Source organism: Cavia porcellus, unplaced genomic scaffold (assembly GCF_034190915.1).
Source record: "Cavia porcellus strain 051 isolate PalLab524CR breed Dunkin Hartley unplaced genomic scaffold, mCavPor4.1 scaffold_46, whole genome shotgun sequence".
Classification (NCBI taxonomy): domain Eukaryota; kingdom Metazoa; phylum Chordata; class Mammalia; order Rodentia; family Caviidae; genus Cavia; species Cavia porcellus.
Window position 1 is genome coordinate 1,051,105 of NW_026947529.1, and position 13,799 is coordinate 1,064,903.

The 13,799-nt window shown below is 43.1% G+C and overlaps 1 protein-coding gene across 1 annotated transcript in view; it reads right to left on the bottom strand.

The window, feature by feature from the left end:
• Positions 1 to 308: 308 nt before the first annotated feature.
• The window catches only part of LOC134474952 (zinc finger protein 431-like), a 122,490-nt gene continuing 108,999 nt past the window's right edge, over positions 309 to 13,799 (bottom strand). Inside the window, exon 4 of the mRNA XM_063244027.1 lies at positions 309 to 376. Coding sequence (XP_063100097.1) covers positions 309 to 376 — 68 coding nt within the window. The remainder of the gene's footprint in view (positions 377 to 13,799) is intronic.

Here is a 13,799-nt window from a genome sequence, read left to right on the forward strand (position 1 = left end):
TTGGTGCATGTGGGGCTGAGAGTGTACCCCAACCACTCTGCCAGCTGAATGCATGGAAGCACCTGAAGCCTGGTGGAGGCTGAGGCCAGGACTCAGGACCTGAGGACCCTGGGGCTGAGGAGGCAGAGTCTTGGCTGCACCCTGGCAGGGCTGCAGCATGGATATGGTGGAGGAAAGGGGTGTAAGGCAGGCAGTGCTGGGCTCCTCTGCATGCTGCTCACTCCCTGGGCTGCCTGGCAGCAGGAAGATTCAGGACTTCTTTGCTGGAAAAATAAGCACTGAACCAAATCTCTTGCTGTCTTCTGGCATTAGCAGGCACAGATGCGCACGGTGGCTTCTATGGTGGCTTCTAGCACCACTGCACCATGGAAGGGCCCTGCATAACATGACGTGTTAGAGATAGTGATAAACAGAATGTTGCCTTTCTGAATATCAAGACTCCTTTACACACACACACACACACACACACACACACACACACACACAGATAGATATTCAAAGTATGTACTGTGCATTTCATTATATATAATGTAATTAAATCATCCATTTTCACTTACGTATTCAAGAAATTAGCCACTATTTATTGTTAACTAAACTGAATAGAAGTAATATTGAATAGAGAACTATGATTAATTCAATGGAATAAAAAATGGACAAAAAAGAAATAGGCATACCCCCAGGATCATGGTCTGATATCGATGAGCCCCTCTCTCCTGTCCTGACCTGCTGCATGGGCCTCTGTGTCTTCACTGCTGGGTAGAGAGAGGGCCAGACCATAAACTCTCTGTCATCTCAGGTAACACTGGGGACATGGCCTGAGACATGGTCTTCTTGCCACAATTTCAGTGACTGTAATTTTATAATTGATGCAGTAGCTCTGCTGTGGTACATTCAGTGGTTTCTAACTATTCACAGCCAAGCTGAATAAGATGAGAATATGGGTGTCATCAACCTCATTCTTCATAATGAAGCCTTAGATGTTGAATTTACAGGTTAAGTGTATAAAGGTTGAGTTTCATACTCACAGATTCACACCTGAAGTTTATGCATAGAGTTGCAGCCTGGAAAGGGAAGCCCAAAGCTGTGCAGATCTCTATTGAGATCTGAAGGTGGGGAAGATGGACCAGGCAGAGGTGCTGGACACCATGACACCTAGCAAGAACCATGGCAAGGAAGGCCCAGATTCAGGCCTGCTGATCTATGAGTCAGCTTCTCAGCAAAGCAGCACAGCTTGCAGGCTGGACAGGAGATGGCTGGAACGGTCCTGCTGCCAGAGCTCCTCCCTGCAGGCCTGTAGCCCCTATCTCACTCAGGGCACCTCTGTTCAAGAAGGTCATCCTGTTACAGAGCCCACTTTGACTGAATGTCTTCCACTCCAGTGCAGATCTCAACTGCTGCATGTGGACTCACCACAGCTGTGGAGCAGGACAGTTACTCACAGGGAGCAGTTCAGAAAGTGGGGACACTGCAGGCTGGTCAAGGTATGGAGCCTGAAATAAGAGATGGGCTCAGGACTGCTACAGTTTCCTTCAGTAGAAGCAGCATGATGAGTATATTTTGCTTAGAAAACTAAATAACTGAAAGTAGTTACAAGAATATACACTGTAGGTTTAGTTTGAGGATACCAAAGAGAATGGCTGCATCCCTGAGTAAAATGAAATATGACCCTTAATGGGTGTGTGGTTTCCTTTGGTATCACTGACCCACAGACATCAGGGACAGACACACTGATGAACAGAGCAAAAAATAGAAACAAAAATCAACATCCAAAAACCAAAACAAACCCTTGGAAAGTAAAACTTCAGGGAAAATAATGTTTTACACTGGCCTGGCCTTCTGGAGGGCAGTATGCCCCAAGTAGCTTTAACTTTCACACCTTTCTGGGGGTCAGAATTCAAACAATCATCAAATTGTAGGAGGGGTTAAATAAAAAGAGAATGTGCTTCAAGGACACCAAGCCTCAGTCCCAGTGCAGAAGGCAATTGGAGTGATGCTCTGAAGTGCATGCTGACCACAGTTAAAAATCAGAGAATCTAAAACAGTGTTAATGGGATTTTCAGTCTTACTCTCTGTGAAAGAAACTGCAGGCTAGGAAGGTAGCAGATAGCTTAAATAGATTGACTCTTTCTACAAAGTGTCTAAAATCCAAAGCTGAACATTTTATTCCATGAATACACAACATTGCTATCAATTGCCAATGCAGGATAATGTACACCTGTAATCCCAGCACTCTGGGAGGTTGAGAAAGAATGAGGAAAGATTTAAGCCTAGCCTGGGAAACTTGGAAAATTAGTGAGACCATGTGTTAAAATTTGTAAATAATGTTAAAAATGTATGAAAATATCAATCATTTAGAAATCCCAGTGCAAGGTACATTAACCACTATTAATCTATAATTATTTTTACCATTTTATAGACACAGAAAGAGTATCTTTACATGATTCTTATTATTATTTCAAAAAAGATGTAATCCCTTGATCCAATTCTCATTCAAAATATAAATTTAGGACAGAGAAAATAGGAATGATCAAATTCTCTTTATACTGAGCTACTCATATCTTAACAGTGTATATTCAGTAGCATATCTGCAGTGATTTCAGTAAAAACTTTAAAAAATTAAATAAATGCAAATACCAGGCAGATCATCAATGCCTGCATGATGGTAAATCTTATGCTAGTTGTGTTGACTAAAGTACATATTCAAGAAAATCTCACAAAGATTTGATTTCTCAATTGACAGCTGACTTGACTTTTCATTTTTATATTATTTTTGTCTTTCATTCATTCATTCATTCATTCATTCTTTTTTCATTCTATTTTTAGAAAGGGTTTCACTATGCAGTTCAGGCTGGTCTTCATCTTACTTTGTAGCCCAGACTGACCTCAAACTCACTACAATCCCCCTGCCTCAACCTTCTGAGTACTGGAATGACAAGTGTGCACCAACATCCCTGACTGGGTTTTCCTTTTTAAATTTTCTCCAAAGCAAAATTAGTCAGATTATGTTATATTCTTATATTTTCTCAGGTTGGTTATTCAAAGTCAAATCAGAAAGCGCTGCAAACATGCTGAAGGAGTTTCAAAATCCTAACCAACACATAACATAGTGGAACATAACATAGCATGGCATAGTATAGCATAATAAAACAAAACAAAACAAAAACCAACCATTGAACTCTGCTTGAATCAACTGCTTCCAAAGATACTTTAAGAATATCTAAGGTAGCCATACAACAGAAATATGATCCAGTAATTTCACATTCAAGCACTTTTCTTTGAAATAAAAGTGTATATACACACAAGAACATGAATAAAAATGGCTGTGGTACCCTGCTTTCAAGAATCAAGCCATAAACAGAACAAATGCCCATCAGCACATAGATGACACATGCATGAACAAGTTGCAGTTGTTTGGTTCATCCCCATAATAGCAGGTAGTGATAGCATAGGAGGAGCCAAGCATGGAGACACTGCTTGAAGTATACCAAGCAAAGAGCATTGCCACTAAACAGGCTCAGCACCATCACCTACAGGAAAGGCAAACTACCCAGGAGGGACACAAAGCTCATGGACTGTTTGGGATGGGAGGACAGGAGTGATAGCAGCTGCTAGCAGACAAGTTCCCCAGGAGTGACACACATGTGTCCTTCATCCACACGGGGCAATGATGTTCATGGACTTGCAAAGTCTTCCCTTGCTCTCACCACCTGCTGTCCCCCCTCACAGGCTGTCAGAGTATGGAGAACTACAGTGTGTGGCTGAGGTAAACATCCAAGGACTCATAAGTAATCATTCATAGGCATGTGAGAGGAAAACTTGCTAGGAATCCTCCTCCCCCGGACATGCGGAAGTTTTAACATGAAACATTCACGTCCTTCAAGGAAAAATATTATGGGCAGTCTGGGAACATCTCCATGCTCCCTAATGGAATTGAAATGAAACCATATGCCCAGGAAAGGAGGTCACTTGAAAATGTGACATATCTCTAAGTGAAGACACTAAACACCTCATCTTCAGAGACAAGGGACCCTTTGGATGGAATTGTGTGATTGGCACAATGCCTGCCACATCTTAAGCATCTACATGTTTGCTGCATTTAAATTTTCAAAGTGTAGCACAGTGTAAAACCACACTCAGTTTTCCAGTTTTTCAGTTGCTCTTTCTAAGGAGAATAGATTTGTAAAAATAAATTGGGCATTAGAGGAGGCAGCCCAGCTATTGACCCTAGCGTATGACCTCATTTGCTTGGCAACAGATCTAAACAGAACTCTGAAGGATCTGGTCACCAAGCACCCTGGTCTGGTGACAGTTGGCCTTCACAGGCACTTGGCTAGAGAGAGTGATCAGTCAATACATTATGCTGCTTTCCCAGGCCTCAAAACCCCAGCCTCAGGACTCGCCATGGGAAAACTACCTGGGAACAAGTGAGAGGATGGTTCATTCAGCCAAGATACTTCAGGATGCTCACTGGGAACTGCCCTACTATCAAAGGCAGCATAGAACAGGCTTCACCAGGCCCAGTCCCCAGGCACCCAGACAGAAGAAGGAGCCTAGGCCAGATGTCCCTAGGCTCTGCCACCAGCCACTGAGAGACACAGACTCCCGGACAAGGCTATTTAGGCCTGGCCACCACTGTAAGTCTGCATAAACAATTCCCTCCCTAGGTCATCAGTGTGAGGGGGTCTGAGGACAGGCACTGAGGGCAGATGCTCCTGGGCAGGGACAGGGAAACTGAGCCTTGGCCACTGTCATGTTCACATTCCCATCTAGGACAGGGCTGGCAGGAGAAGAAGGACAGGGGCCATGTTTATCCACAGCCTCCAGAGTCATCTCCTGTCCTCCTGGGTAGAAGTCTGGGATAGCGCTTTTTGTCTTTGAGGAACATAAGTTTATGTTGTTTAACAAAGTAAATCCTGTGGTTTCTCAGAGCCTCAGGCTTTCTCCAGGCTTCACGGCTCTGGCCCAACATAGCTGTACACAGGACATGGGCATGGAGCTGGCCCCTGGGCCCTGTGTGACATGTCCCTGCTACAGACATGGTACCCAGAATAACAATAGATATCTGCTCTGGTGCAAGGTGTGTCAGCAGAAGGGACTGTATTGTGGCCCATATAGTACTGAGGGGAATTTAGGGTCAGATTACCCGTTTAAGCACATCCATCCAGGACTTGTCAAACACTGCACCTGTGGTCCTGCTCTCAAGGAATCTAGATTCCAAGTGTTCAAATACCATATGCTCTCTACTCGGCATCTACCTTGTCACAAGCAAGGTCATTGTACACACATTGGTGGAGAAGGGGAAATGGAACACAAACACAAAGTCACTTAATTTCTTGGCATGATTGCATTCTGCACTTGTATCTCATTTTCAGCCCTAGGCCTGGTGTCCATGGACCATTAGCTGGCTGCCTCTCCATCCTATCCCCAGCTCTTACACATCATCAACTCACCAGAGATGTGCTCACCTCAAATGTCAGTCCACTCTGTCCATTTCTCTGGTGCTTGTCTTACAGGAATTTTTCAGGCACCGCATTTCCTTTCATAGAAGCCTCAGGGCTAAATGAGCACAAGAAAAGAACAGTTAACACAGCTGCTCACCTTTCATGGCTATGGAAGAGTAGCTTAGTTCCTTCCTGTGAACATTCTATTAGGAAACTGGGGAACATTCGGTGGGGCCTCATTAATGGATCTGGACATCTAGAATGATCCTCCATTTTTTCATCTCTAAAATTGGAGGCCGTCTTAAAACTCATAGGTTTTGTTAATGCATAGACTTCTTTTCTGCCTCTCCTCTATCAAGGTGATGTGAGCATGGTAGTATTCCTTAGTGATCCCTGTAGCACAAGCCTCTGTGGACAATTTAGAGTGTGGGCTTTGCTTCAGCTCTAACTGTTCTGAGAAGTCATGTGCAGGACCCCAATTCTATGTCTCCCCACTGTCTCATCACAGATCGGAAGTCAGCCAGCAGAGAGCCTGGCAGATGTCTGTATAGCAAGCCAGGTGCAGGCAGATGGACCTCACAGCCTGAAGGAGACTCTAGACTTAGCCTTCCTGGACAGCTGCCCCAGCCCCGGCCATTCCTCTCTGGCTTCCTCCATAGCTGACATCTCAGACCTGTAGGCACCAAAGCTGAGAATGTGAGTTCTTATCTTAGCAGCCCAGCGAGACTTGGCCACCTGCAGATTCAGGTCCTGGCCATGTGCAAGTTGATCACTCAACCCCAGTTTACAATGCTGAACGATGAGGTGCTGAGTGCATTGAGAACTCAGGGTCACTGGGGCTGAAATGTGGGCTCCATGCAAAGTGGTTAGCTGTGGCCTTGGCCCCATGAAGACGTACAGTAGAGGCTGGGCTGATTCCCATGAATGATCTTCCACCCCCTTTACTGTCCAACACTTGGGGGAAGCTTTCTATTTTTGGAAAGGAGATTAGAGTGTCACTATATAGGCCTCAGGGTTTGTTCAACACAGGAAACCCTGAGTACAGCAAAGAATCCATGACTGTCAGATATCATAGAAGAGCAAATAGGTTTAATTATGCTACAAATACACATGAAGACACACTGTGTGCAGACACATTTCTGGGTATTGGCCATGACCTTGTAAGCAGAGCAGATGCAACTCCTGCCCTTTTGAGTTACAATGCTCTTTGGAGGCCACAGAGTCACCATTTGCAGCAGAACAGATATTGCTCACCTAGAAGCCATTTTTCTGGACCCCAGGCCTCCCTCGGTGTGGGTACAGACCACGCATAAGTGGGTAAGCAATGGATCATAGCCTAAGCTAGAGACTGCAGAGAGGTAAGACAGATACCGACTGACCTCTCACTTCTCAGATATTCCTGGAGCAGCAGCCCTGATCCATTGAGTGCAATGAAATGGCATATAGCAGTCACTGCCTTCACCAAACTGACTGCACTGGGGAGGGGCAAGGAGTCAAAGTGTCAGAAAGTACAAGTGTGATACAACTATGCAAGGTCTCCCTCTCACAGAGACTTCTTCAGCCTCTAACGGCTCCTTGGGCCCAAAGTGCCCCACTGTGGGTGGGAGAGGCTGTGTCTGGATGCTGTACAGACTGGGCAAAAAGCCTACACCCCTCCCACAGATGAGTTCCCATGGTATATCAGGCCTCTCACTCAGCTGGCTCCCTTCTGCCCCAGATCCACATCTTCTGTGCTTGAGTCTTCATTTGAACTGTACTTCCATGTAGATCCCCAGGCTAAGCTTCTCCAGGAACAGCTAGAGCACCCTGAACCTCCCAGGCCTGAGCCCCAGAGTTTATGGGCTTGTGGGCAGGGGATATGCCTTGGAACTCAGCAAAGTGCCCAAATGCTGTGTGACGCAGGAGCATGAGATCCTCAGCAGTCAATGTGGAGGATGTAGTCTGGGAGGCTTTGCTAGGGCTGAGCTGGTGCACACAGCTGCCTCTGACAGGGAGTGGGAAGGGTTTGCCCCAAGAAATCCATGGACAGTTGGTGATATTTTCTCCTCCTGAAATTACAGGGCCAGTTTCAGTCCATGCATAAGTTGCACCTCCTGACCTTGTGCCAGCTCCACCTGCAGCTACCTCACCAGCTCTGGCCCCACAGCAAGAGCCAGCACCTGGATTCCCTTGTCCATCAGCTGCAGAGCTGGACCTCCTGTGTGCTCCACAGCAGGAGTCATCTCTTGAGTTCTACCTGTGGGCAGCTCTTGACCCACACCTGCCATTCCCCTCTCTTCCAGTTTTGTTGATCATTGCATTCATCACTACTCTTATTTCTCAGAGATTTGTTAGTGACAGAACAAAATAAATAAAATTTAACATTTTAATGAAGTTTAAAGTAATCAGCTTGCTGGCATTCAGTGTATTCTCAATGTTGTGAGGATTCCCCCACTGTCGAATTCCAGAATGCTCTTCAAGTTTTTACACGATGTTTTTTTTTTTACTTTCTCCTGCTGCTCCACCCCAGCCACCAGTGATATTATGTCCTTATAATTAACTTATGTTACATTTCCCACATCAATGCCATCAAGTTTTCTTTGCCCAGAGAATGCTGGTAGTTACTTTTAGGGTTGGTTAGATTTAGGGTTCAGGTTAGAGTGAGGGTTAGGGCTGGACTAAGCTTCCAAATATTGCATCATAACCACTGCAATGATGATAAAGAAAGAACAATCCAGACAAAGTAGTGCTTTGTGCTGTCAATGGCTTGGCCCTGAGCTAGGTTCTCAATGCCCGCAACATTGAGAACAGTCACAAGTTGATGGACTGCACCACTGGGCACAAGATAGGGTGTAATTTCCATTCTTTGCATCACATGTGCCATTGACCTAATCAAAAATATAATCAGCACACACTGTAAATAAGTAGTAATAAAAATATGATAATTTATAAGCAAAACACACAGCAAGAAAATCTATTTCTGATATGTGGGAATAAAAGCAGAACTGATGAAAAACATCACGCAGGAAGGACACACACTTTTTGGCCAGCACTGAGCCCTTCATGCACATGCAAACCTGAAGATCAAAGCCTCAGCTCTCTTCAAACTAAGACGTCACTAATGGAATTTTGGGGCCAACCTTACTATCATGGGAACTGCACTTTTATACTTTGCTCTATGCAAAACCTAACAGAGACACATAAAGATCTCACTGTGTGCTGACTATACAAGATCCCCAGAAGCAGCTCACTTGGGAAGCCACGTGAACCCACACTGCCAACAGCTGGTGACGACTAAGTCATGGAACAGAAAGTGAAAACAAAATGCAGGCAAATCTTCTGGAGGATCCCTCAGTTGGGCTCCCAAGTCCAGCCTTTGTAGCTCTGCTCAGACTCCTGATTTCTAGCAAAGTGATCAAAATAGCTGTCTCCTCTCTGGCCTCAGGATACAGGCTCAGAAATGGGTGTAACACTTATAGCTGGATGGGCCCCTTGTCCTTATATATTTTCTCTCTTGGCAGAGAAAGCCCCTTGTCTTCCTCTACTTTCCTGCCCTCCCTGCCCAGTGGAGGTTCAAAGGCTGAGGACTGCTTTCATTGCATTCCATAGGTTACACTATGTTGTATCTGTGTTTTCATTCTATTGTAAGTATTGTTTGTTTGCCCTTTAATTTCATCTGTAACACACCGGTTATTCAGAAAGTTGTTATTTAATTTCCATGTATTTGAAGGCTTTGCACTTTTTTGCCATTGATTTCCAATTTTATTGAGATATGGTCTGATATTATACATGGGATAATTTTGTTTCTTTTGCATTTAGTTAAGCATGCTGTATTGGTTAATATATGATCTATTTTGGAGAAGGTCCATGTAGAGCTAAGAAGAATGTGTATTCTAATATAAATTATGATGTAGTTTGGTGGAACCCTCTGTAAACATCCTTCAAGTCCATTTGCTCACAGGTATTATTCAGTGCTGTTATTTCTTTGCTGACTTTTTGTCTTGTTGGTCTATCTCTAACAGTGGGGTGTTAAAGTCTCCTATTGCAATTATGTACTTGTGTTTGGATTTTCATGTGCATTAGTATTTGCCTTACATAGTTAGGTGATCCTGTATTTGGTGCATATATATTTGTAATTCTTCCTTTTGCAGTTTCTCACTTACATGTATGTAGTTGCCTTCTTTATCTCCTTTAAACATTTAGGTTTAAAGTTCACATTTTCCACAAACACAATACCTACCCTGCTTTTTTCTGGATTCCTGTTTCATGGAAAACTGTTTTCCATCCTTTGTCTTTTAATCTATGTATTTTGAGTAGGCTGTGTTTGTTGTATAGAGCATATTGGGGGGTCCTGTTTCTTGATCCATTCTGTCAACCTGTTTCTTTTTATAGGTGAGTTATGCCCATTTACCTTTATGGATATCACTGATATGTACTGGCTTGGCTTTGCCATGTTGTATTCCTGTTGTTGATTTCCTGCTTTTCTCCCTTGTTCAATTTCTTTCCCAGCCTGGTCATTTCTTTCTGTTGTTCAGGAGATTGTGGTCATTTTTATATCTATCTAGCATGTCTCTCAGTAATCCTTCTAGGGTTGGTTTGGTGGACATGAATTTCTTCAGTTGTTCTTTGTCATCGAAGTATCTTGTTTCTCCATTAAATTTGAAAGACACTTTTTCTTGGTACATCAGTCTAGGTTGAAAGTTGTTTTCTGTTAGGGCTTGAAATTGTTCACACCAATCTCATCTTAACCTGAATGTTTGTGCTGAAAAGTTTGCCTTAATAGTAATCATAGTCTTGCCTGGACAGGTGAGTTGTGTCTTTTCTCTAAAAGTTTTAGTATTCTCTTTTTAAGCTGTATGTCTGGGATCTTAACTATTATATGTTTGACCATAGACTTATGTTTGTTGTGACAGTTTTGCACTTTGTGTGTCTCACTTTTTTGTATATCAGAATTTTCTTCATGTTTGGAAATTTTTCTGTTACTTTTTATGTGAATAGCTTAGTTATGTCATTTGCATTGACTCCTGCATCTTCACTGATGTCTATTAGTCTTACATTGCTTCTCTTGGCATCATGTTGAAGCTGCTGGATTGTCATTTCATGATGCTTTGCTATTTTTATATGTTCTACACTTTCATGATCACTCCATGCAATACTGTCCTCAAATTGTAAAATTCTATCCTCTGCTTCATTTAAATGGTTTTTCCAGCTTTCAATATTTTTTTGTTGCTTGAATATCTCTTTGCATATGTTTCATAGATTCTGATTGTTTTCTAAATTGTTCATTCATAGTTTCAATTTACCATGCTCCTGTATTTTTTGTTTTATCTGTTTCTTCTCTAGCTATGTTGAGAAACTTGTTTACTACACTTGTTACTTCTGTTATTTCTTTACATGAGACATTATTTCTAATTTGATTTCCTCTATAGCTTCATGGATCTGTTTCTTCACTTCATTTGCTATCTTTTGAAGTTTGTGATTTATGACTTTTAAAGTCCTCTATTTCAATGTCAGTTGGTCTTGCTCCTGATGGACTAGATGTTTCAGATTGCATTTTGCCTTTTCTTTTTGTTATTTTCCCATAGGTATAACATCCATGGTGGGACTGTTTCACTGACATTTTGCTTTAGCTCTTTCGGCCGCTCCCATATTCCAAAGCTGTCTAGATTGTGTAGAGAGGAAGAGTCCCCTGAGTCCTTCTGCTTGGGCTAGGGGCTCCTCTACCTCCATCTTCTGTCAAGTCATAGGCCTGTCACGCAATACCAGGGAACTCTCACAAGAACTGTCCTAAACATGGGGCCTTAACTTCAGGAACAGTCAATACTCCTTGGGTCATGCAGTGTGACTTCCACAGGAGTCAGCTGTGATTCCAAGTCCTCCAACGGACTCACAATTCTATCACTTCTAAAGCCTTCAACATGACCTTGGCAGTCACATGAACACTTTCCAGTTTCTACATGCCTCCTATCACTGTCAATTATCAGATAAGTGAATATTCATCTCACAAGAGAAACCCTGTTTATGTTTTGAAGAGCACAAAGGAGATTTTCATTTTTGTTCAAAACACACTGGTATTGGTGAGGAAGTGCACGAAGGAAATTTCTTCTGTCTTGCTTGTGGTACATTCACTTCAGATGCCATTTTGGCAGTTAATTTCAGGTTAACTCATCTGACTATCTTAGGATTTTGTGCGTACAATCATCTACCTCAGGAAGAGAATTTTATAAGATATTCACTTCAACTTTGTTTCCAACAACTGAAAATTTCAATGTGAATATCCAATAACATTTGAATGAATAAACAAACCACAGCAAACCATGAAGTGAGAACCTACTAAAGAAAATCCATAGGAAAACACTGTACAGTAATCTCACTGTACATAATCATAAATGAGTATGATTGGTGAAAGAAGGCTGAGAGGTCAAATTCTGTCCACTCATTACATACATTTTCAAAATATGACAAGACACGTGTGATAGAAGACAGGTCATATCATACAAGAGATATACTCTGTTCTCTTAGAGTTGCTGAGTATCAGGAATCCAGGATGTTTTGCTGGGTCTGCTACCATCATATCTCTGTGAAGAAAGGCTCAGGAGAGATGGCACTAGGGCAAAATTTGCTCTCAGGCTCTGTCCCTTGCTTACAGGCAGGACTCAAGGCAAAATCCTGATTCCTTTTGGACTGTTTTCCCTTTTCTCACTGAAAGCTCATCAGCCTCTCCTCTTGCAAGCCAGAGAGAGCAGTGACTTCCGCACAGCCAGAGATCCAGAGAGGGAGAAAAATGAATACTAAAATGTAAGAGAGAACATAACACGGAAAGAACAGAAGATGTATAACAGTTATTTTAATGCGTGAACCTTAGTATTCACATCACATGATATCTGCCATTGTCAGTTATTTAACAGTGAGTCAGGAGCTGGGGAGAGAGCTCAGCATAGAGTACTTGCTTACCATGCATGAGGCCCTGGGCTCAATTTCAGCACTGCTAATGCAAAATAACAACATTAATAATAATAGTAGTAGTAATAATAATAATAATAATAATAATTCACTAAGTGAGGCCTATAATGTAGGGAATGGGCTCCTCAGCTTTTTGCATCAGAAGGTCAGCTGTCAGCTATTGAGTAGGAGTAAGGTCATGGGAGTGCTAATTTACAAATGTGTGAGTGTAGAAGCAATGCCAGAAGATTTGGGGGTGCAATTCCATCCATAGTGCTTGCATAACCTGTGTGAGTTCCTGACTCGAGGCCATAGCACCAGTACATAGCAGAGATTGTGATGCTTAGGGAACATAAAGATGATTGAATTGAAGAACGTCTGCCCCCTCACAATGCCACCAGGGAATATGTCCAGGAGGTCAGTGTCATTTCTACCATCAGGCAGCACTGTATTCCACGTTCATCGCACCCATTCCTGGATTTAACCTCTAATTCTGTATACTATGTACACAAGGCACCAGCTAACACGCATTACAATTGTCATCTCAGACTGGTGATAATGTCCTTAGGAAGTAGATGCCAGGATGACCTCTATAGTGCTTGGGGACACTCTGTGAAAGACCTGAGGGAGGGTGTCTTGTCTAGGTTTATGTAGGAAGACAAGAGGAGGATTTGGGTCTAAACTCAGATCTTTCTCCTCAGAGCTGTTTCCCTGTCAGCACTGCTGGATTTTCTTAGCCTTGGAGAAGCCTTGCCTCCTACCATGGATCTGTCACTTGGGTGAAGCTGTTCTCTTCATTGTGAAGGACACCAGAGAGTCATTCCATGGGCCTCCAAGGTATCCAGAGCAGGAATCTCTGGGTGATACCATAGGACACAGGTTCACACAGACATCATAAAAGGAGCTGGTGAGTGCCTTTAACCAGCAATTTACTAGACTGTGACCATGAAGAAATGACCAGACCAAATGTAGCCACTGTTCTCTTGTGATTCCATGTTATCCAGGACACAAGTCCCTCTAAGAACAGATCAGGTTCTACCCACATTACTGTGAATTTGCCTAACTTCCTGGCCTCTGTATATATGAACACATAATAGGGGGAGGGGTGTCCCCAGAAGGCACACAGAATGGAAGGATGCATCCCGATATGAAGTGAACAGGAAGGAATAGCAGGCAGAACACACTCCCTCTGATCACTCACTTCACAGATATATATAGTGCACCAACCCTGTAGAGTAAGCACAAGGAGAGTAACACTGCAGACACTATTTTCTTTCTCACAGAGACAACACCACAAAGGTGGGAAAGGAAGATGGATTTGATGCTTTCCTAAAGAAGGAGGCCAGGTGGTCACAGCACTCTTAGGGACCACGATGAGCAGGGGAAGGCTTCTTGGACCAGCACTGTCCCATTCAAGGCAGAGAGAAGGCTGGGCTG